Genomic DNA, 21734 nt, shown 5'->3' with positions numbered 1-21734 from the left:
CCTTCTGAGTTTCCAGCCCTGCTTCAGTTGCTGGGTGCTGTGGCTCCTCCACTTCCTGGTTCGGTGTGGACTCAGCTCAGGTCCTCCTGCCTTCTTAGAATCATAGAAGATTAGGGTTGGAAGAGACCTCAGGAAGTCATCTAGTCCAACCCCCTGCTCAAAGCAGGATCAACCACAACTAAATCATCCGAGCCAGGACTTTGTCAAGACGGGACTTAAAAACCTCTAAGGATGGAGATTCCACCACCTCCCTAGGTAACCCACTTCAGTGCTTCACCACCTTCCTAGTGAAATAGGTTTTCCTAATATCCAACCTAGACCTCCCCCACTGCAACTTGAGACCATTGCTTCTTTTTCTGTCATCTGCCACCGCTGAGAGCAGCTGAGCTTCATCCTCGTTGGAACCCCCCTTCAGGTAGTTGAAGGCTGCTATCAAATGCCCCCTCACTCTTCTTCAGACTAAACAATCCCAGTTCCCTCAGCCTTTCCTCATAAGTCATGCGCCCCAGCCCCTAATCATTTCCATTGCCCTCCACTGGACTCTCTCCAATTTTTCCACATCCTTCTTTTAGTATGGGGCCCAAAACTAGACACAGTACTCCAGATGAGGCCTCAGCAATGCTGAACAGAGGGGAATGATCACATCCCTCGATCTTCTGGCAATGCTCCTATTCATACAGCCCAAAATGCCATTAGCCTTCTTGGCAACAAGGGCACACTGATGACTCATAACCAGCTTCTTGTCCACTGTAATCCCCAGGTCCTTTTCTGCAGAACTGCCTCATAGCCAGTCGATCCTCAGCCTGTAAGCAGTGCATGGGATTCTTCCATCCTAAGTGCAGGACTCTGCACTTGTTCTTGTTGAATCTCATCAAATTTCTTTTGGCCCAATCCTCCAATTTGTCTAAGTCATTCTGGACCCTATCCCTACCCTCCAGCATATCGATCTCCCAGTTTAGTGTCATCTGTGAACTTGCTGATTGTGAAATCCATCCCGTCATCAAGATGTTGAACAAAACTGGTCCCAGGACCGACCCCCTAGGGCACTCTGCTTGATACTGGCTGCCAACTAGACATTGAGCTGTTGATCACTGCTCATTGAGCCCGACGATCTAGTCGGCTTTCTATCCACTTTATAATCCATTCATCCAATCCATACTTTTTTAACTTGCTGGCAAGAATACTGTGGGAGACCATATCAAAAGCTTTGCTAAAGTCAAGCTATATCGCGTCCACTGCTTTCCCCATATCTACAGAGGCAGTTATCTCATCCTAGAAGGCAATCAGGTTGGTCAAGTATGACGTGCCCTTGGGGAATCCATGTTGACTGTTCCTGATCACCTTCCTCTCCTCTTCAAAATGGATTTCTTGAGAACCTGCTCCATGACTTTTCCAGGGACTGAGGTGAGGCTGTGACCAGTCTGTAGTTCTCCTTCTTCCCTTTTTTAAAGATGGGCACTATATTTGTCTTTTTCCAGTAGTCCAGGGGAATTTTCAAAGATAATGGCCAATGGCTCTGCAATTACATCAACCAACTCCCTCAGCACCCTCGGATGCATTAGAACCAGGCCCATGGACTTGTGCATGTCCAGCTTTTTTAAATAGTCCTTAACCTGTTCTTTCACCATTGAGGGCTGCTCACCTCCTCTCCATACTGGGCTGCCCAGTGCAGCAGTCTGGGAGCTGACCTTGTCTGTGAAGACCGAGGCAAAAAAAGCATTGAGTACTTCAGCTTTTTCCACATCATCTGTCACTAGGTTGCCTCCCCCATTCAGTAGGGGTCCCTCACTTTCCCTGACCACCTTCTTGTTGCTAACATAAGCAACCAACTCTTAGCCCAGAGCTGCACCTTAACTTCCCTCCCGTCCAATGAGGGGTTTATCACCCCGTCACAGCTGCTAATCTAATTATGGCACAACTTGCTTTTATATGGAAGTTCCTTACAAGGTATATGTGATGTCCACTTGAGACAAGGGCATAAAGGCAGCAACTGCTTCTGGACTTTGAGCACCGAACTTCATTGAGGACTCATAGTTGCCACAATAGAGGACTAAGATTCCCTTTCCAAATGTGCCCTTGGTTAAAGAGTGCATTTGTATTTAAATGCCAATTATGGTGCTCCCTCCTAAGTATGTACTCTGAGCCATCACTAGTGAAATGGATACTGGGAAGAACTGTTTGTGCAAAGAGGAGAAAAAAGGGGCTTGTGATTTAATCACCTCTAAAAAAATCTTTACAGGTATCTGAACTGTATGCCAAATAACTTTCACTAATGCCACCAAACAGTATGAATGTTTTAAAGACCCATCACGTTGGACTTCCACATGCTGCATTTCTACTACATGAAAATGAAGAGCTGTGTTGGGAGAGAAAACTAGTCAGAGAGAACCAAATAATCCTACGTAATGTGTAATTAGGCAACTAATGTTGATGTAAAAAGTGTGTGTATGCAAATGAATGCACACTTGGTACATATATGAGCACAACAACATGCATGTAACATTCATAGCTAAGTATATGTAGAAGCTAAGACTGCATTGTATATTATAGGGGGATGCTGTTTGCAACTGTTTAACACCTCAAACCTAAGATTTCCTTAAAAACAGTACCTTATGCTTCTGAGTCTATTAAAGAAATCTAGCGTTTCAGCTTCAAACTAAAAATATACTTGACTTCATATTTAGTACACAGTCTGTACCTCCATGCTGTGTGTGTGACTCCATTACGATCATGGTCTTACAACTCATGGATTCAATAGATAATTTGTTACTTAAAAATGAGTACAACTGCCCTGTGGGTGTAAATTGTATTAAAGTTTTGTGCCAAATTGACACAACCAATCAGTCAAACATTCAGTGTTTGAGGTTCTTAATTAGCTTACTTTTATAACTGTTATAGTATACTGGAAGAAAGTCCTCCATGTAAATACTCAGCTTTCTTCTTAAAAATCTTGCCTACTATTGCTGAGCTCTTTCTCTTTTGGTAAGTTGTCAGTAAATTACACTTCTTGCTCCCTCTGCTGGCCTTGTAGCAGCAGTTAATGAAACATGTTTCCCTGAGTTGGGTACACTTTAAACTAGCAAAGCACAGTGTGAAATCTGTTCCCAAATGGGCGTTGGCTATTGCCAGACAATAGCATCACAGCCAAAAGCATTTCCCTGTTTACCCAAAGCAACTTAGGAAATAATTATCAAAGCTAAAATGCCTAAAAACTCAGCGTTTCAGATCCAGAGTCTTTGCTGTTCAGATGCAGGTCATTTTTAAAAGCTTGATGAGAGTTGGCCAAGAAATTAAAAGAATGTTTGTATGGAAGGGGAGCAGATGGACTCAAAACATAATATGCTTTGGTTTGAAAATCTTGCCATACCGTCCTTTTTTCTTTGCTCATTACAATGGAAAGGACAGGTATTGTATCAATTATCACACTTGTAGCTGGCTAACCTACTATCGTTAATACACATGACACTCAAATTCATCATTGTTCAATACAGGAAATACAACAGCGGCATGGATTGGCCAACTCCATCTCCTCTTACCTTATCAAACCTGTCCAGAGAATAACAAAATATCAGCTTCTCTTAAAGGTAGGTATCACTTTAAAGTTGTAGGATGTCTGATCCTGCAGTTCTCATACAGGCAAAAACCCCATCACAGTCAATAGGACTATTACTTGCGTAAGGTCTGATGCTGCAGCTTTTCACTGAGCCTCAGGAACTGCAGTAACATCTTCTGTAAGAAACTGCTTAAAAATGAAAAAATTGTCCTAAATAAGCAATTTTCTATTCAGACACCTGTAAATCAAATATGACACCTATACACTTGCCCTAGTTATCCTACTCTTAATTTTAAAAATACTTTTTCCAGTTAAAAAATGAGCAGCTAATGTCCATCCCAAGAGTTTGTGAATGATAATGTTGAAATAGCTACTAGAATAAAGTCTCATAAGCCTCTAGCTGTATTAATATTTTTTAATTGCTTAATATACTATTACGAGTGTCTGGAAAACCACAGGGCTATGGATTTTTATCTAATACTGTATAAAATTATCTAGACAATGACGTTGCAAATACTAAAACACAAATAGACAACTATTACTACTACAGGATGCGGGTAAATTTGAGCTTACAATTCAGCAAAAGAAGCGTTTGACAATGGAGAGAGAAGACTTTGGATTCCAGGGCAGTGATTATGAGACTTGGGCAATGTACTGTATTTGCAGTTTTAAAATATTCTAGGGTATCCTGGGTTTTGTGTGCTTAACAAGTTCAAAATTAGATATTAACTTTTTCTATGTTTAGCTAAAATTGCACTTTGATTTGATTGCCAGCCTGTGTACTGATAAAATATTCCTTATTGTTCTTTTTGAATGTTTAATAGCTTGGCCATTTCAGGTCACAATGGGTGGAAACTACATCTCTTTTTATATTGAATGTGAAATCCTCCCTGTCCTCTGCCAGTGAAAAAAATTAATGAATAAATCCATAAACCTGTTAATTATTTAATTTACAATATTGATCCAAACAGATGTGTGTTTAGAAAGTGTCAGCTGTCAGTTTCAAAACTTAATTTTAAATATAAACATTGCCAAAATTATGGATTAATAAAAAAGTTGTGGGGCAGCCTGGTGTCTGAGTTGATTGGTGATGTGCACTGACAAGGAAGCCTAGTTTCATGACCCCAGTGAGTCACAAAGCAGTAACTGTATGAGTAGAATATGCCTCACTACTCACAATCAGCCACTTCATCCCCCTAGTGGCATTGACATCCTCCATATTTCTGTTCAGTTACCTGTAGCTTAAAGGGTGTTGGTGCATTGTGGGACACTGTGAGAGGCTAGAGGGGGAAGAAAATGTGGACCAGCCCATATCCCCAGGAGAAGAAATAAAAATAAAAACAAATTGAAAGTTAGGACTAAATGACACTCGCCACGTATAGTTGTTTCTTACCTAGTTAGGGAATACATTCGCAGTGTTGCGAGCTGGGTCAGGCTTGAAGTTAAGTTTGAGGGCTGGTTTTCACTATGAGGAGATCCACGTTGCTGCAATCAATGGAGCAGGTGTCGATTTAATGGGTCTAGCGAAGACCCACTAAATTGACGGCAGAGTACTCTCTGGTTGACTCAGAAGTAAGGGAAGTGGACTGGAGAGCGTCTCCCATCGACGCAGAGCAGTGAAAGCATCGACTTCAGTTATGTTGTTCAGGTAGCTGGAGTAGCATAATTCAGATTGACTTACCCCGGTAGTGAAGACAAACTCTGAGTTAGAGTCCAGCCTAGGGTTATTGCTGTTTGAAATCAGATTTGATGGGGTCAAACATGCCAAGCTTTTCTCATGAAATTTTAGCCTAAAGTGGCAGAATCCAAAAAACAACTGGACGCTGTCTTTCATCTGGACTGGCCAGAGTGCCTGGATTGACTGTGTTCATGAGATTTTGCCTGTATCTGGACCAGAATTAGAAAATAGGCTCCTTTCACTTTTGGAAGCGACCAGTACCAAATACACAGGAGTGGGTGGAGATGCAGAGTTCTTAATCCAGACCCCCTCCCTGTGCCTGAAATCAGTTGGGGTTGTAAATCAAGGCTGTGGCATACATTTTGGCCTATCTTCGGACTTCATGATGTGGGATGATGTACTGAAGGAAGGCTGGAAAACATTAGGGCTGACAGTTTTAAGGAAAGTATCCAACTGAGAACATTAAGTTTATTTTGTGTTTCCGATTATTCATGCATCATCTGCTGTTAGTTTGTTTTACCTCTGCACCACTCTCTATACAGTTTATTTAAATTTTGCCTCTCCCCTGCCATTTCATTCTGTTCCACTGTGCAGACATCAGCAAAGTGAAGCATCCTGATTATATGCTTCAGAGAGCAGTCTTCTAACACACTGTTGTTTGCTGCCACCTGCACAGTGAAGTAAGGGATTAAAACAGCATTTTAAAGAGAAAAAAAGGCAAAGGAAGGAGACGTGGCAGATGTGAAAGAGCATAAATAAAAGCAACTAGGAAGAGTAGAGCGAGCCAACAGATTAGTGGCAGTTGAAATTTCAGAGGGCTCGGTCACTTCCCCAGATTCTGGCAGGTTGCTTTAATTTGTCTCTTTCAGAAGCTATGTCTGGAAAGTTCTTGAAGTATCTTCAGCTTTTAGTACTAACGCCACGTAACTCTGAAGTCTGTTTTTACTCTAGTTTCTTACATTTATTGTGTTGACCGTTCTTTAAAAAAAATGAAGTAGCAAAAATAGGCTAAGAATGAGCAATAAGACCGTTTTATTTTTTAAAGAGAAAAGAAGTTCTAGAAACATGCTGTAGTGAATGTGGAGCCCCGCTTGGATACCTGAGGAGGCATATATGCCTCTTTAGCTAAGGAAAGATGAGTCTTATACCTGTGTTGTTTAGATGCTGCAGCAGTGTGGCACAAGAATGTCTGACTCTAAGAAAGTCCTGCCTTAGAGTCAAGTAATGTGGAGCCATACAGTTTTATGCTAAAGTCAAGTGGGATTGCACATGGGCACAAGGATATATACTGTTAAATCGGAATGCAGGATTGTGGCATCCTACTAGTGCTTAAGGACATCTCTTTGACCAGTATGTCATGTATATATTCAAGCAAATCTATAACTTTTGGGAGATTTGCAAGTGTATACTAACATTTTATTGAACACTGGACATTTAAAAATTTAATCACTTTATCAAAAGCTTCTTTCTTTAACACTTTCAGTTTTAAAAACCGATTAATATTTGGATCAGCTTACTTTAAAACATATGGATGGTTAACAAATCAAATAGAATCTCTTGCTACCCCTTCAGGGTCTGATCTTGTGAAGTATAGAGTATGTGCTACACTGCCACTTGCAGTCTGAGAGGAGCTGAAGGGCAGCTGGCAGGACAGGGCCTTTGGTCACCAGAGCAAATGCCACTGTTTTCGTTTTGTTGTATTGTAGAAACAGATGGTGTTCTAATAATGACCCGTTGATCTTCTGCAGGAGCTGCTCACTTGCTGTGAAGAAGGTAAAGGCGAGATTAAAGATGGTCTGGAGGTGATGCTTAGTGTGCCAAAGCGAGCCAATGATGCCATGCACCTCAGCATGCTGGAAGGTAGAACTAAAACTTGCCAACGTACACTTGTGTAATAATTTCTGTAACTACATATTAAAATATTCGCTGAAGTCAGAGAGATCTGAGGGAAAAGTGGAAATTTTGTTTAGAGTTGCTCTCGCTTTCTAATGACATTGATATGCTTTCATCTTTTTGAAATGGAATTATTTGGATGATTTCTTTTTATAAAACTATGAGGTAGCAGATGACAAAAAACTATAGTAATATATCTGATTAAAAAAAGGATGTTCTTACATCTCGACATACAGCTGTTTACAGCTTACTTACAGTTGAAACATTTGATTCAGTTCTATTCTCAGGGAACGCACATAGAGCTAAATAATCTCAGCTGCATTTCTCATCCAGTATTATAACTTTTTTTGTCTGAAGAAAGTTCAAAAAAGTATGTAAATCCACCAGAGGTGGTTCTGGTCTATGTATCAAGTAATAATCTCCAGGAAGGTCATTGCTTTCACATCTGTATGCTGTCTGTTCCATAACTGACTTTCGGTTCAAAAACAGTACGTCTTTTGGCAGTTTAAAAAAAAAAAAAAAAGGCAACATAAACCAATTTAGTCTGAGACATAGCCAGAAAAGAACAATCATGTACATGCAGAATATAGCAGGCATTTAAGTTTGGATTCAAGTGCTTACATATGCTTATAATTGACATTTGACCCAAAACCATTTCATAGTCTGTACATGATCATGTATTGCATAAAAAGATCCCCCATATACTTGAGAACTTTGATGGAAGATCTGTTTTGCAAAGCAACCCATCACAAATAGAGATAAAAGCGTGACCACAGGAAATTTAAGTTGCATATAAAGGATTTATCACAGATGTGTTGGCTAATATTTACATTTTCTTTGAGACTATTGTGACTGCAGGGTTGGGCCCTGTGATAGGAAACTGAAAACACTTCAGATGGGATTTCCAAAATCTCCTGAATGACTTAGAGCATATCATGCATTGACTTTCAGTGGGACGTGCTCCTAAATGTCACTTTTGAAAATTTTCCCCACCCCTCCATATTCTTATGGAACTACTAAAGTGAATGAAAGTTTGCAGGATCAGTCCCAAAGTCCCATGCAATGTGAGCTTGAATGCTGAAAAGCATTAATGTTCATCCTTTACCACTAAATGCACATAGGCTGACTCTACAGAATATTCTAATATTTCTGTCACAAAGCATATGTGCATAGTTATGAGTCATTCCATGGTAGATGAATCTCATGAGTGAACACATTTCCTTTTATGTCTCGAGACTCCTAAATGAACATCCTAATCCAACTTCTCTAAGATACTCTCTACGTATTTCTCTACGTAAATTGTTTTATATTGTCATGGTAGTCAGGCCCCATTTATGTGCCGCTTTGTTACATAATGTTTTACACTTAAATATAGAGTAAATGTAAATTCACCTTTAAATGATGGCGAGGGGACTTTACTACAACTTCTGCTGCGACCTGTGAGAGATTTCGGAGGTCTGTATTCTTTCTATAGCAGTTACTGAACTTCTTTTATTAAGAAAATAAAAGATGCCATTTGTCTAGACTGAGAAATGCACTGGTTAAATTGTGCTTGCCAATTTATAGTGAGTAAAAGTAAATTAGTTTAGAAGGAAACTGGTGTTTGAAGGCCAGAAGTCTTTCTTCAAATTACATTCCTCTCTTTTGAAAGAGAGATGAGTCTGATGGTGCTCATAGTAAGTACCCTAAAATCTGAGGAGGTGTGGATCCCAACTAGAATATGCGGCTCAGGTCCATCTGTTCCCTAGAATTATAGTTCAAATAAATCTAGTTGGGCTTTTTGGGGAAAGAATATGCAAATTTGTATTTGCTAATTTAAAATCGACACCTGTTGTCCTGTCGCATGAGGTTAAAATCTCATTTGGCTTTAGATGAGTCCAAACCCTCACAAGACAAAATAGTTTTGTAAGACTTCAGCCTAAGGTGGCAGAAACCTTGTAAGAAAAGTTTAATTTCATGATGGGGGATGTACATGAGAAGCTGATTTTGGAGACATGTCATTTGGAGCCAGAATCTTACCAGAGTAGTTCACAAGACTTTTCAGCTGTTGAATCGAAACATAAACTTGAGTAATGATTTGGTTTTGAACTGTAAAGCATACCCTAAACCAACTGGGATTGGAATACCACCTCCCGGAACCCTCTTTATTAAAAGTACTAAATGTATTTGAAAACAGAGCAGTGAAGGAATGATTTGATAAAGCATGCTATGTTTTTAGTGTTCTCACTGCTACTTTTCAGCTTGACCTTGTCTATCTTTGCCTGTTTGCAGGATTTGATGAGAATATTGAATCTCAGGGAGAGCTCATCCTTCAGGAATCCTTCCAAGTTTGGGACCCCAAAACTTTAATCCGAAAGGGTCGTGAGAGGCATCTCTTCCTTTTTGAGATGTCCTTGGTCTTCAGTAAAGAGGTGAAGGACTCAAGTGGGAGGAGCAAGTACATATACAAGAGCAAACTGTTTGTAAGTATGCGAAAACAGCAGAAGATCGACAAGATCGTGTCCAGAAAAATTAAAGAATTCTTATCCAAATGTAACCAAAAGTTTTAAGCAGGTGTATTCAAATGACTTAAACATGACTTTGGAACATATATGAAACTTTAGCTTTCAGCAAGCGCCCCCCCGCTCCAAAAGAAAAATGCTTGATAGTGTTGGATCATTGGCCTTTTAAGGTAAGCAGTTAGGCTTACTCTCTTGCCGTGCTTCTGCGAAGAAGGGTGTGTTGAAATGGAGAAGTTATTAGTCCTCATGGAACCTGTGGAGGTGAAAGTGAATTTTAGGTTAGTTCAGTCTATAACAGTTTTGTATGTATCCATTGTACAGATGGTTGTTATGTAGGATGCATTTTTATAAGACTAAATGAGTTCTTTTTTTAAAGGATTTTGCTGACACAGAATTATTAGAAGTAGTATTTATAACTGTTAACCATTGCAGTTACAATAGCACCCAGATCTCCTGGTAAGCTCTACAAAGATAAAAGAAGAGTCTACCTGTCCTGAAAAGCTTGCAGTGGTTTTTGTAGAACACACAACTCTGCAGTACACCGGACCCTTGCGATAGCCCAGGGTTCAGGATCCATGCACGGTCCCACGTTAACGCGGGGAACGCGTTGCCCTGGATCCCAATTTAAATATTTAAATTTGGGATCCATCACCACGACCGCGCTATAGCAATGCGGGCTATAGCGAGGGTTCAGTGTAATAGCTTCAGTGTATGTTCTGTTCTTACAGGGCCTTTTGAACCCTGCCTGCAAACAAATATTTTATTGGCTCCAGATAGTTCTGTTTATGGTCTGTTGGAAGGATGGAAACATAAATCACTGTTTTAATTTCTAAAAATGCTTTGGCCAGATTTATAAAGCTTACAAAACTGAGACTGGGATTTTTAAACGGAGCATAAGGTAGATAAGTAACTCACTTTCTTTGGCAACCCTAGTCTAAACCAATAATGCAGACCATGGTTCAAAAAGTAAGAAGTATTCTATCAGTTCCTACCCTATCTATGCCACACTCCGATCAGCCCCACTCACCTGCTAATCCTTCCCTCTGGAAGAGATTGGGAGAATAACTACAACATGACCTAAACATCAGCGTTGAAGTCAGGGTGGTAACAAATTCCCTCACTGAGCACAGCCTACTTTGTTGCCCACATGAAGCTGACCCCGGGAAGTCATTAGTTTGAGCACCTCAGGAGATCTCAGCTGCTAAGACTTTACCTGGGAGGAAGAGCCACGTGTAGGACAAGTACTAAAAAATAAACTCTGTCCCTTGCAAGCTTGTCATTTCAGTTCCCAGCTTCTTCTGGTAGCTCTTAGAGCCACAGTGGTTGCTGGGAAAACACTGTGAAAGCTGCTTCCTTACATGTACCAAAAACTGGCATTGTGCCTCACTTGTGACCCACCAAAAACAAAAAAAGGTCACCCCGGGCTTCAGAATATCCTGAGGACTCAGACTGCCAGTCATCGCAATCTGTAGGACCTCCTACTGAGACAACCAAACTCTTTCTTTTGTGATCTAAACCGTGGTTTGATTTGAAGTTTCTAGGGATGAGAAGCTGGTGTATTAACCCATTGAACTGCATGAAGTCAACTTCTGACCCAGCTAAATGTCAGTAATGAAAGTTAGGAAACAAAATGGGATTCGTCATTAATACTAACGTCTAAAACAATCCCAGAGCTCTGCTTCCAGTCCAGTGTTGATGTTCTCATGTTGCACTGTGCCGAGGAAAGATCGTAAGCTGGAGTTCGTGTTGCTCTGCCGCAGTCCTGCCTGATATCAGAAATAGAATGCATCGAGTAAATTTAAAAAAAAAAAACTTGAAGATATCACGGGAGGAACAGTTTGAAAATGTAAATGTAATAAGAGTTTGGAGTCAGAGAACAGGGTTGTATGATAGAGCTCCGAGTTCTCCAACAACTTCTGCTTGTTTCAATCTTAAAAGCTATGCATATAAATACTGTTCTGTCAGCTTCCCTGTGAAATGGCAGCACTTTCTATGTGAAATTAACTGTCTTGTACAGATGTGTTAAGAGTTTATACCTGGGTGCATCGGTGCTGCTGCCAGATTTTTCATACTTGCTAGGAGTAGACAGCGTATCGTCTTCCTGCTGCGCAATCCCACATCATAGCCCATCTGGTCTTTGCCATTATTAACCTATGAGAGGGAAACATTTCTGTGTGCTTGTGGAAATGGTAATCTTCAAGGCAGAGCTAGGATTAGGGTTTGTGGAAAATTTTCTGTTTATATTGGTTTTGTCAAAAATCCCAGCGTTCTGTGGAAAACTTTTTACATTGTGTTTCCTTTCCATGGAAAATGTTGAATTTTCATAGAAAAATCAAAAAATTTTCTGCTGAAAGCTGATTATTTTGTATTTCAGGTATTTAGACAGAGATGATATTTTCCCTGGAAATTTTTGACAAAAATCTTTTACTGTTGTAATTTTCCATGGTGGCATTTTCTAACCAGATCTAATGAGGATATTGTCAAGATAATACTCTGGGGATTAAGTTGAAGAAAGAGAGCAAACCCACCACCCTCACCCCCCAGTAATACAAAAGTACATTGTCTCAAAATCAGAGATTGTTGACTTAATTACTACATGTAACTCGACTAAAAGTGAAATTAAAGGAATGCCACCACCTGAAAAACATGCAACTGTTTTTTATCCAGTATTGTGACAAGTAACAGCTGAATTACTGTCAAACAACTGAAAGGGGTTGGAGGAAGAAAATATATTTTCCTTTTGTTTCAGTTTCACGGGGTACACCTTACAGCACTTATGAATAAGCAGTTTCTTGGAGTAGATGGAGGAGAGATATTAATTTAAAAAGATGTGATTTGTAAATTTATAAAAATTGGCAGGACTTGGGAGCAAGTGCAGTACCTGACACTACAGTACTTTAAAATTATCTTTAAAATTTTTCTAGAATTCAAGTTGTTGTCTTAATAACTAAAATTTATATTTAGAACTTGCTGCTGAATATAAATTATTCTATTTCTTTACTTAGTTTGAGACAAGCAGTGGAATTCTGTATTACTAGGGTTTTTTGTTCTCCAAATAGTCTATTTCATATTAATTTATATAAGGTACAGGCAGAAATATAATCTGATTTCTTTCTAATATTTCTATCCTCTGACTAAGCAGTATCTGAGGATGGGGCTTTTCAACACCAACGTCCCTGTAGCACCCAGAGGATTGCTTTTCCAAGTATCACTTACATTAATAACTTTTTAAAGTTCACTTAAAAATACTTTTCTGATATTTTTTTAATTGTGATGTTACATGTTAAGATACCCTTCAGTATTTGCATTGTACAGCTTGTTGGCATATGCAAAGATTGTTCATAGATCAATTAAATATATTTTACACTTTGAAATAAAAGTGCTTTACAAACACGCTTATGAGGTAAAGTTTTACAGATGTGGATGACAAAGCAGTGAGTCTGATTTGACCAAGACCACAAAAGCAAGTAGTGTCGAAATGCTATTAGAAAAAAAAATTAGTGCCTCCCATGCTGTGGCTATCCAGTGCACGTTACAGTCAGTGTGTAGATGCTATTAGTGCTGTGTGTGTGTGTGTGGGAAGATAGTTTCCATTATGTATGTAACAATTGACTTTGTTACTTACACTTAAGCCATAATCCCACATAACAATTCTGAATGTTCACCTTTTTACATTTAAAGAGTCAGGCATCTTGCAGTTTGATTTGTTTCCTAATTTATTTGCTAGTTCTCTTGGACTAAATTCTTTTTGTATTGCTAAAGGAGAAACTAAGTGACGTTTTATACTCCAATTGGAAAGAAAAAACAAGTTATTGGACAGCAATTCTCTACAAGGTTCTGGTATTAAAACATCTGCCTGTACCCACATGTTCTGAGAAGCCAATACTTCGTCCTTTAATTTACCCTTTTATGTTTTGGGTTCTTCAAGTAGATGCAGATGTGTATTCCAAGTAAGTGTGTGCGTGCGTTGGAGCCTTTTGCCTACTAGTACCCCTAGAGGGGAGGTGCTCATGTCTTGTGCGTGTAGCCCCTCCTCTGGCGATATGAGGTAGCATCGCCCCAACCCCCCCTCAGTTCCTTTTCACTGTCCATCAGCTGGAGTCAGAGCTCTGTGCAGTTGTTGCTTCACAACCTGGCATTTTATCTCTTCATCTAGTTTGATTGTACGTTGTAAATGGCTAGTTAGTTTAGTGGTAGTGCTCCCCGGTGATGCCCTCACTGGGGTTCAAGCATTGCCCTTCATGTGAAGTGGTGATTCCTAACAATGACCACCACACGTGGTGCTTGCTCTGCCTTGGCGAAGCCCCCCTTAAAGGAGCACTGTTCAATCTGCAGATGGTTCAAGGAGAGGACTGAGGTGGTGGACTTCGCCTTAAGCAACAGCTGCTTGAGCAGGCCACAAGGCCTGACCCAGTGCCGTGGCCTTCCTCAGGCTGCAGAACATCCTCTGGCTCGGGAAGCGCTGCCTCCTGTTTCAGGTCAGGGGCCCTCTCTGAAGAGGCGTAGGAGTCGTTCTTAGTTGTCGGCACCAAAAGAGGATGTCGCATAAGACTGATCGGAAGTGCTCTAGGTGCCAGGATGAGTTCTCCCACTCTCCTGAGAAGAACGCGGACTGACACAGGTGACTTTGACTCTCCCTCAGTACAGAGTAGTGAGGGCAGACACCCCATGCCATCAACTCCAGTTCCAGGCTCTGGGCATCTGTTTAGTCCAGTACCGACAGTTTAAGTGACGTCAGCGTACCAGGTTGTGGCAGACCTACTCTGCCTTTCAGTCCCATCCTTGCCATTGGTCCAAGACTTTGTGGGCCTGGCACCTGTGATGACCCCTCAGTTGGAGCACGCCGCCAGATCAGCACCTCACCACAAAGTATGGACATGGTACCGGAGACAGTACAAAGTTCTTCAGTACCAGGCTGTGATGGGGTTTGGACTCATCACCGCAGCGACTCCTGCTGTTCACTCTGGGAATTAGCTCAGTTCATGCGGCGCTCCCTCTGCCAGTAATGATGTCCCATCCGTCTCTCGCCCTAGATTGGCATCTTGATCTGCGTTGCTCCCAGCTTGCAGCGTCCTCTTCAGGACACTGCCCTCCAGCAGTGCCCACTGCTCCGGTCTCACCCCCTTACAGGGGTTTGGTGTTATCAGCAGTCCTTCTCTTCACCCCAGCCACAGTAGCCAATCACACCCCAAAGTCTAACCCCTTTTGGCAGAGGTCTGGTACAGTCCGTGATGTCCACTTCTAATGGCCAGGTGGAAGTGGAAGGGGGGGACCCAGGCCCGCCCTCTACTCTGGGTCCCAACCCAGGGACCCTTTGGCGGCAGCCTTCCTGCCTGCCCTCCTTCTCTCTCTTTGTCCGTCTCTCTCCCTGGGCCGTTTCCCCTTCGACCCCTTTGCACTGGCTCAGCCCTTTTTCTCAGGGCCCGCAGCCCAGCAGGTACTGGGCGGAAGTTCCCTTCTGCTCCCCCTGCCTGCCCAGCACTGCGCTGTCCCTGGTACTAGTCTCTTCATGCAGGAGACAGACCTTCACCCTCTGAAGGCCTGGGAGATGCTGCCCGCTCCCTTCCTGGGCAGCCTTTATACAGGGCCTAGCCTAGCCCTGATTGGCTGGCTGTAATACTGGCCCTGATTGGCTCTCTAACAGGCCCTCCCTGATTGGCTGCCACCTTGCGCAGCCAATCTGGCCTGTTGAAGCCCAATCTGGCATGGGGGTGGGGCATCGCCCCACCACATGGGCTGTTCCTCTGCATCAATGCTGCAGATGATTATGTGGATGTTGGCATGCCCCCTGCCCTCGCTACATCAAGACACGCGGGCACCCTAGTACTATTGTTTACACCAGGACCGACCTGGCCTACGGCACTGACCTTTTTGGCACGGTGGTACCAACTACATCAGCAGTGCTGATTGTGATGTCATTCTGGGCTATGGATGAGTCGAATCTCCTGCTGGCTCCCTCTGGAGTTGCTCCTCCCATGTCTCCGAGGTCCAGGACTCCTCTGTTTCAGAGTCAGGCTCCTCATTCTCCCATTCCACTTCACCTGAGGGGGTTCAGAGGCAACCGGTGGACCAGTACAGCTACCAAGGTTGGCATGTGCCCTGAGGCCAGGATGGAGGCCCTTGGCCCAGCGCCTGCTGGCCACCAATGCTTTACCCATATCAGTGGCTGCACCTTGGGCTCAGTGGGAAGCTCCTCACTTCCAGAGATCTTGTTCATTGTCTCAAGAGCGAGATTGCCTGCTCGTGCAGCATTCGTGGCTGCAGATCAGCTGCAAGTCCAGATGACCCAGGGTTCCCCTTCCTGTGGAGCCATCAGAGTTTCCCCTTCTGGAAACGCTGCCTCAGGAACAGGATCTGCCTCTGATCCAGCCAACAACCTCATCCTCCTTGGTGGGCAATAAGCTGTGGCCAGGTTCATCCTTCCCTTCCATCCCGGAGGACTTCAGGGCATACCAAGACTTTTTAAGTCAGGTGGCCTTGTCCCTGGGTATTCAGGTGGAATTTCTCCAGGAGAATACCCATAAACTCACGGACATTATCCAGTCCTCTGTCCCTGGGAGAGTGGCCCTCCCAATTAATGAGATGCTCATTGAGCCTGTGAAGTCTCTTTGGGGTACGCTGGCCTCTGTACCACCGGTGGCCAAGCATATTTTGTGCTGGTACGGGGATATAAGGGGTTTTATTCACACCTGTCCCAGAGCTCCCTGATGGTCACAGTATTGAACGACAGAGTTTGGAAGGGCAGGTTGAAGTTCTCCCCCTGGGACAGGCACTCAAAGTGCCTGGACCTTCTAGGCAGGAAGATATTCATCATCAGAATAGATGAGGATCATGAACCAGAAAGCCCTGCTGCCAAATATGACTTCAGTTGGTCGGCTGTGGACAAATTTGAAGAGCAGTTGCCGAGGCTTCCCAAGATGAATTTTGGGCATTTCTCACTGAGGGTTGCTTGGTGGCTGAAATGTCTTTACAATCAGCACTTGATGTGGCAAACACTTTGGCCAGGGCCAGGGCCTTGGCAATTACTATGTAGAGGGCTTCTTGGCTTCGGAACACGGGGATCACACTGGATGTCCAGCAAGCCATGGAGGACTTGCCATTTAATGGCTGAATCTTGTTTTTGGACACGACAGATGAAATCTTGCATTCTTTCAAGGACTACCTTAAGGTCTTTGGAAGTATATATGCCACCCATCCAGAGATGCCATTATGCGGCGCAGCAGCACCACTTTGTGCAGCCCTTCCCTCCCAACCCCGAGACGTGAAACTATCCTAGGAAGAGAGAGAGGTCTCATAAGAGGAAGCACTAGAGTTTGGGACCTGGCCGCTCTGCACACCAGCCTTCAGTGCCTGCTAAGCACCCATTTTCACTCGCTAGTTCTAGAGTACTCTTCCAGTTGTTTTTCTTCCTCCCTCATCATCCTCCCCCTTCTTTTTCAGGCAGGCTGGCCCACTTTTACAATGCCTGGGTCTTGATAACATTCAACAGTTGGGTCCTAGCCACTGTCAGATCAGGCTACAGAAAATTGCATTCTTGAAAGTCTTTAACTCAGCCAGGAGAGCATGAGAGTTGCAGGCCCTGATGACTTGGTCTCCTGACACGCAGTTCCCCAGGGACAAAGTTACACTCTGGCCACAACCAAACTTGGATTCAAAGTGATCTCTGAGTTTCATTTGAATCAGGTGGCGTATTTACCTGTATTTTTCCCTAAACCTCATTTCTCCCCAGAGAAATAATGCCTCCATGTGTTAGATGCTATCTAGCCTTTTATCTGAACAGGACTGAATAGTTTTGTGCTTCGCCTTGCCTGTTCATATCCTGTGCGGACCGCATGAAGGCACAAGCAATCTCTGTACAGACCATCTCTAGAAGGATAACATCTTGTATCAAGATCAAGAGAGAGCTTCTGCTACGTCCCTCCCCTCTCCCCCGCAGATACGGGCACATTCAACGACAGTGAAGGCAACATTGGTGGCATTCCTTAATGACATTTCCATATTGGACATTTGCAGGGTGGCCACATGGTCGTCCATGTATACATTTACAGACCATTACGCAATCATTGCATCTTCCAGAGCAGACACTAATGTTAGAAGTTCAGTCCTGCAGTCCTTATTCAAGGTAGACGCCAAGCCCTGCCTCCAGATGGGGGTACTGCTTGCTAGTCACCTACTTGGAATACACCTCTGCATCTACTCAAAGAAAAAGAAATGTTTACTTACTGTAACTGTGGTTCTTCAAGATGGAATGCAGACATATATTCCACGGCCCACGCTGAGTCCCCTCTGCATTGAAGTCTTCCCCTGGATGTTCAGTGCACAGGAACTGAGGGGTTGGGGCGGCATTACCTCATGTATCTGGGGAGGGGCCACAGCCATAAGGCATGAATGCCACCTCTCTACAGAAACTGCTAGGCAAAAGTCTCCACCTCCAGTGCGCGCACACACCTACTTGGAATACACATCTCGGAAAGTTCACCTCCAAGGCCATGCAATTTCTGAATCATTTCCATTATTGCAGAGGAAAGGAAACACATTAGAAGTGATTTCTTAGGTAGAAAGGAGATTAGAATTTTAAACATAAATAAAAATCTTCTTTTGTTAACCCATGATTTCCAGGCAAGAATACTGTCCCTTACTTGCTGTAATAATTGCCTTGATCTCTAACTGAAATAAGTGAGGACAGCAGCTGCTTGACTTCTAGCCTGAGAAACTGACACTTAGAATAGAGTAATGAGAATTTGGGTGAAAAATCAGAACATAGAATTTCTGACATGTTATTTGGTGGTGTAACCACATTTTTATTAATTTGTATACCAATGTTGGAAGTAGTTTGCTGAAAATTTTTATTTCTAAGCAAAAAAGCCAATAGATGGGGTTCTCAACAATGTCAATGTGAAGAGGAACTTTTGAATGCTCAGGAGTGACTTAGGAGTATATGTTCAGCTTAGTGGAATAGTTGTCTTTCTGTGGATACTGTGCAAAAATTATCATAAAGTCCTAACCAATTTTTCTCACTTCCAGACTTCAGAGTTGGGTGTCACGGAGCACGTAGAAGGAGATCCATGCAAATTTGCACTGTGGGTAGGAAGGACACCAACTTCTGACAACAAAATTGTGCTTAAGGTAATTTTTCAAGGAGGCATATTTATGCTTCCTATATCAATTGTTTGACTGCAGATCTTTATACATTACTGTTTAAAATAAACAAAAAAATAACGTCTGTGAATTTGATTGCCTATGGATGGACACCCCCTTGAGCCAGGTAAACTTACCTTAACCTTAATTAGGGGTGGTGTATATTAAATCTTAGTGGTCCTTTAGATACTGGGAGAGTCTGTGCAGCCCACCTAGGAATAAGCAATCTTGTTCTCTCCTGTAAATTTGAGAGGAGTGTAAAGCTGTTTAATTTGTTTACTTTGCTTTTCTGTTGGGATTTAAATCCTCTTGCTTGAGAATTTAAGCCAGCCGCTAACTGATGGAGTCAGGAAGAAATAAACCCATGGACAGGCTATTCCATAACTGTCAGTTACAGGGTTTATTGTGCTCTGTATCTGTTACGAATTGCTGATGAATGGTGTGCTCTACTAGATAGATAACTAATCAAATCTAATGTAGCAATTCCCAGGTTTGGATAATTTTATTCTAACAAGGCTAATCCTGTGCACAATGAGCAATGTGGAAGACATGACTCCTACTGTGGCTTACTAGTAAAGGATAGATGTGAAATGCCACAAAAGAAGTGTTAAACTATACTTGAGCCTGATCCGCCTAAAGCCTAGTAGAGTGTGGTGTGTGAATGGGTGAACACTGGGGAAAGCAGCCTCTGTTATTTATCCTGCATCTCTGAGAGGTGCCAGCACTACAAGAGAACTGAGCAGCATTTCAGAGGGGGGACAGCGAAGAGGACTGCAGCAGCTATAATGCCCAGGTTCCATGAGACGTGTATTCCCACAGGGCAGAAGTCTTATAAACATGACCAGGGGGCATTGTGATAGTGCTGAAGACTGTTCTTGGGTTAAACCAGAGACAGAGGTGCCGTGACAAGCCTTTTGAGAACCGGGCTGTGAGTTCTAAACTGAAAGAACAGCCTGTAAATTGTGAGTATAGGGAGCATCAGAAAGCAGGGCCTGCAGCAGGGCCGATCTCAAGGCAACCTAATGAACACAGCTGGCCTGTAGTAAGCTGCCTGATTGGCTACACAATTTGATTGGTGGGAAAAATCAGCAGACCGGCTCTTAAGCCCAGCAGCAGCTGTTTAGCGGCTGCTCAAAGCATTTGTCCACAGCTGTGGTAGACTTTCCCTGTTTGTTCCCAGCCCTGCTCCTGCCTTGGCCCCAGCCTTGCCTTTGCCTTGCCTCGCCTCACTCCAGGTGACCTGGTCTAACCCACAGCTCTGATTCTTCATTTTGGACTCCACATGCCAGAGCCAGGGGTCAGAGCTGGCCTTTGACTCTGGGCTCCAATTCCTGGCATCCATCTTCTGCTCTGACCACTGGGCGTGACTCCCACTGTCCCAGTCACGTGACGATTTGAGCATCGCCAACACCAACAATAAGAGAAGTAGAGCTGATACAGTGAACGTGGATTCTACAAAGGCCAGTATCTCGGACAGCGATACCGGGGAGCCCTGCAGACCTTGCAGGCCCAGATTGCCTCCCTGCAAGTGCAAAATGTGGTTCTGCAAACTCAAGCCATGCTGCCATGAGCAGTGATCCCTGCTCCCTGCAAGCCCAAGCTTCCCCTCACCTGACAAGTTCAAGGGTGATGGCAACACATTTCATGGCTCCAGTTTCTACTACATCCACAGTTGTACCCCACTGATCAAGCCCAAGTGGGACTGATATCAGCCTCCTTACTGGGGAGGCACTGGCTCGGGCATCTCCACTCCTGGAAGAATCAAGCGCATTTCTAGGACTGTTTGAAGACTTTGTTCGCGCTATGGCAGAGGTCTTTGATGATCCAAGTCACGAGTATGTGGCCGAAGCTGCACTTCAGGGGTTGTGGCAAGGATGCAACAGAGTTCCGGCGCTTGGTAGTAGACACCAAGTGGAACAAGGCACCACCACCAACTCTGGCCGAGCTGGGGCCTGAGATCAGACTACGTTGACTGGAGGGAAATTTTTCACATTACACAAAATAGAAATATTCACGTGGGTAGGAATAATACTCTTTTGGAGGGTGGGGGTGGGAATAGCTAAAGATCAGAATATTGGGTACTTTGGCCCTGAGAAATCTCAAATGTAGGAGTGGGACAAAGTAACAGAAAGCAGCACAGTAAAAAGTAATACAGTAACTCCTCACTTAACGTTGTCACGTCGCTGATCGATTAGAGAACATTCTCATTTAGAGTTGTGCAATGCTCCCTTATAATGTTTGGCAGCTGCCTGCTTTGTCCACTGCTTGCAGGAAGAGCAGCCCATTGAAGCCAGCTGGTGGGGGCTTGGAACCAGGGGGGACCAGCAGCCCCCCTATCAGCTTTCCCCAGCCCAGCAGGCTATCAATTGCCTGGCAGTTCAGCTGTCCCTCCCCCCACTGCCATGTGCTGCTCCTGTCCTCTGCCTTGGAGCTGCTCCACAAGCCTCCTGCTTGCTCTGCGGGGGGTGAGGGGGAAGAGGGGTGCTAATGTCAGGGTGTTTTCCTCCCCCTGCTCCTGTCTGTCCGCCCCCCCCCCACCCCCACATACGCCATCTTCACAGAGCGGGGGAGGGATACGACAGGGCTCAGGACAGAGGGAGCTTGCTGCCAGCAGCTGCTGTCTCAGCTTGCTGATCTATGTAAAAAGGCAGTGTACTTAGAGTGGGGTCAGAGTACTTAAAGAGGCAATTCACATGTCTCTGTGTGTCGTCCCCCTCGTCCCCCGCATAGTGGTGCACTCCAGTCGGATAGCGTGGGTTCATCATCACATTCAGTTTCCACAGGGAATGTTTGCAGCCACTGCCATGCGTCTATTGTGTCCCCTCCCTCCATTCGTGCTGCCTTGTAGAGTGTGAGGCTACAGTAACAGCAATGTGTTAACCCTTGAGGGCTCAGCCAAGTGCTAGTTCATCATTTAGCAGCAAGGCATCCCCTGGAAAATATCATAGAATCATAGACTATTAGGATTGGA

General features: G+C 43.5%; 1 protein-coding gene across 3 annotated transcripts in view; it reads left to right on the top strand.

Moving 5' to 3' along the window:
* The window catches only part of TRIO (trio Rho guanine nucleotide exchange factor), a 401689-nt gene that overhangs the window by 263546 nt on the left and 116409 nt on the right, over positions 1-21734 (top strand). For all 3 annotated transcript variants that reach the window (XM_084621487.1, XM_084621488.1, XM_084621489.1), the window contains exons 28-31: positions 3492-3584; positions 6980-7091; positions 9396-9586; positions 18650-18751. In XM_084621487.1, coding sequence (XP_084477613.1) covers positions 3492-3584; positions 6980-7091; positions 9396-9586; positions 18650-18751 — 498 coding nt within the window. The remainder of the gene's footprint in view (positions 1-3491; positions 3585-6979; positions 7092-9395; positions 9587-18649; positions 18752-21734) is intronic.

Source organism: Lepidochelys olivacea (genome assembly GCF_965140295.1).
Source record: "Lepidochelys olivacea isolate rLepOli2 genome assembly, chromosome: 2".
NCBI lineage: Eukaryota > Metazoa > Chordata > Testudines > Cheloniidae > Lepidochelys > Lepidochelys olivacea.
The sequence above is the reverse complement of the archived record's forward strand: the minus strand, read 5'-3'. Positions and strand labels throughout refer to the sequence as shown.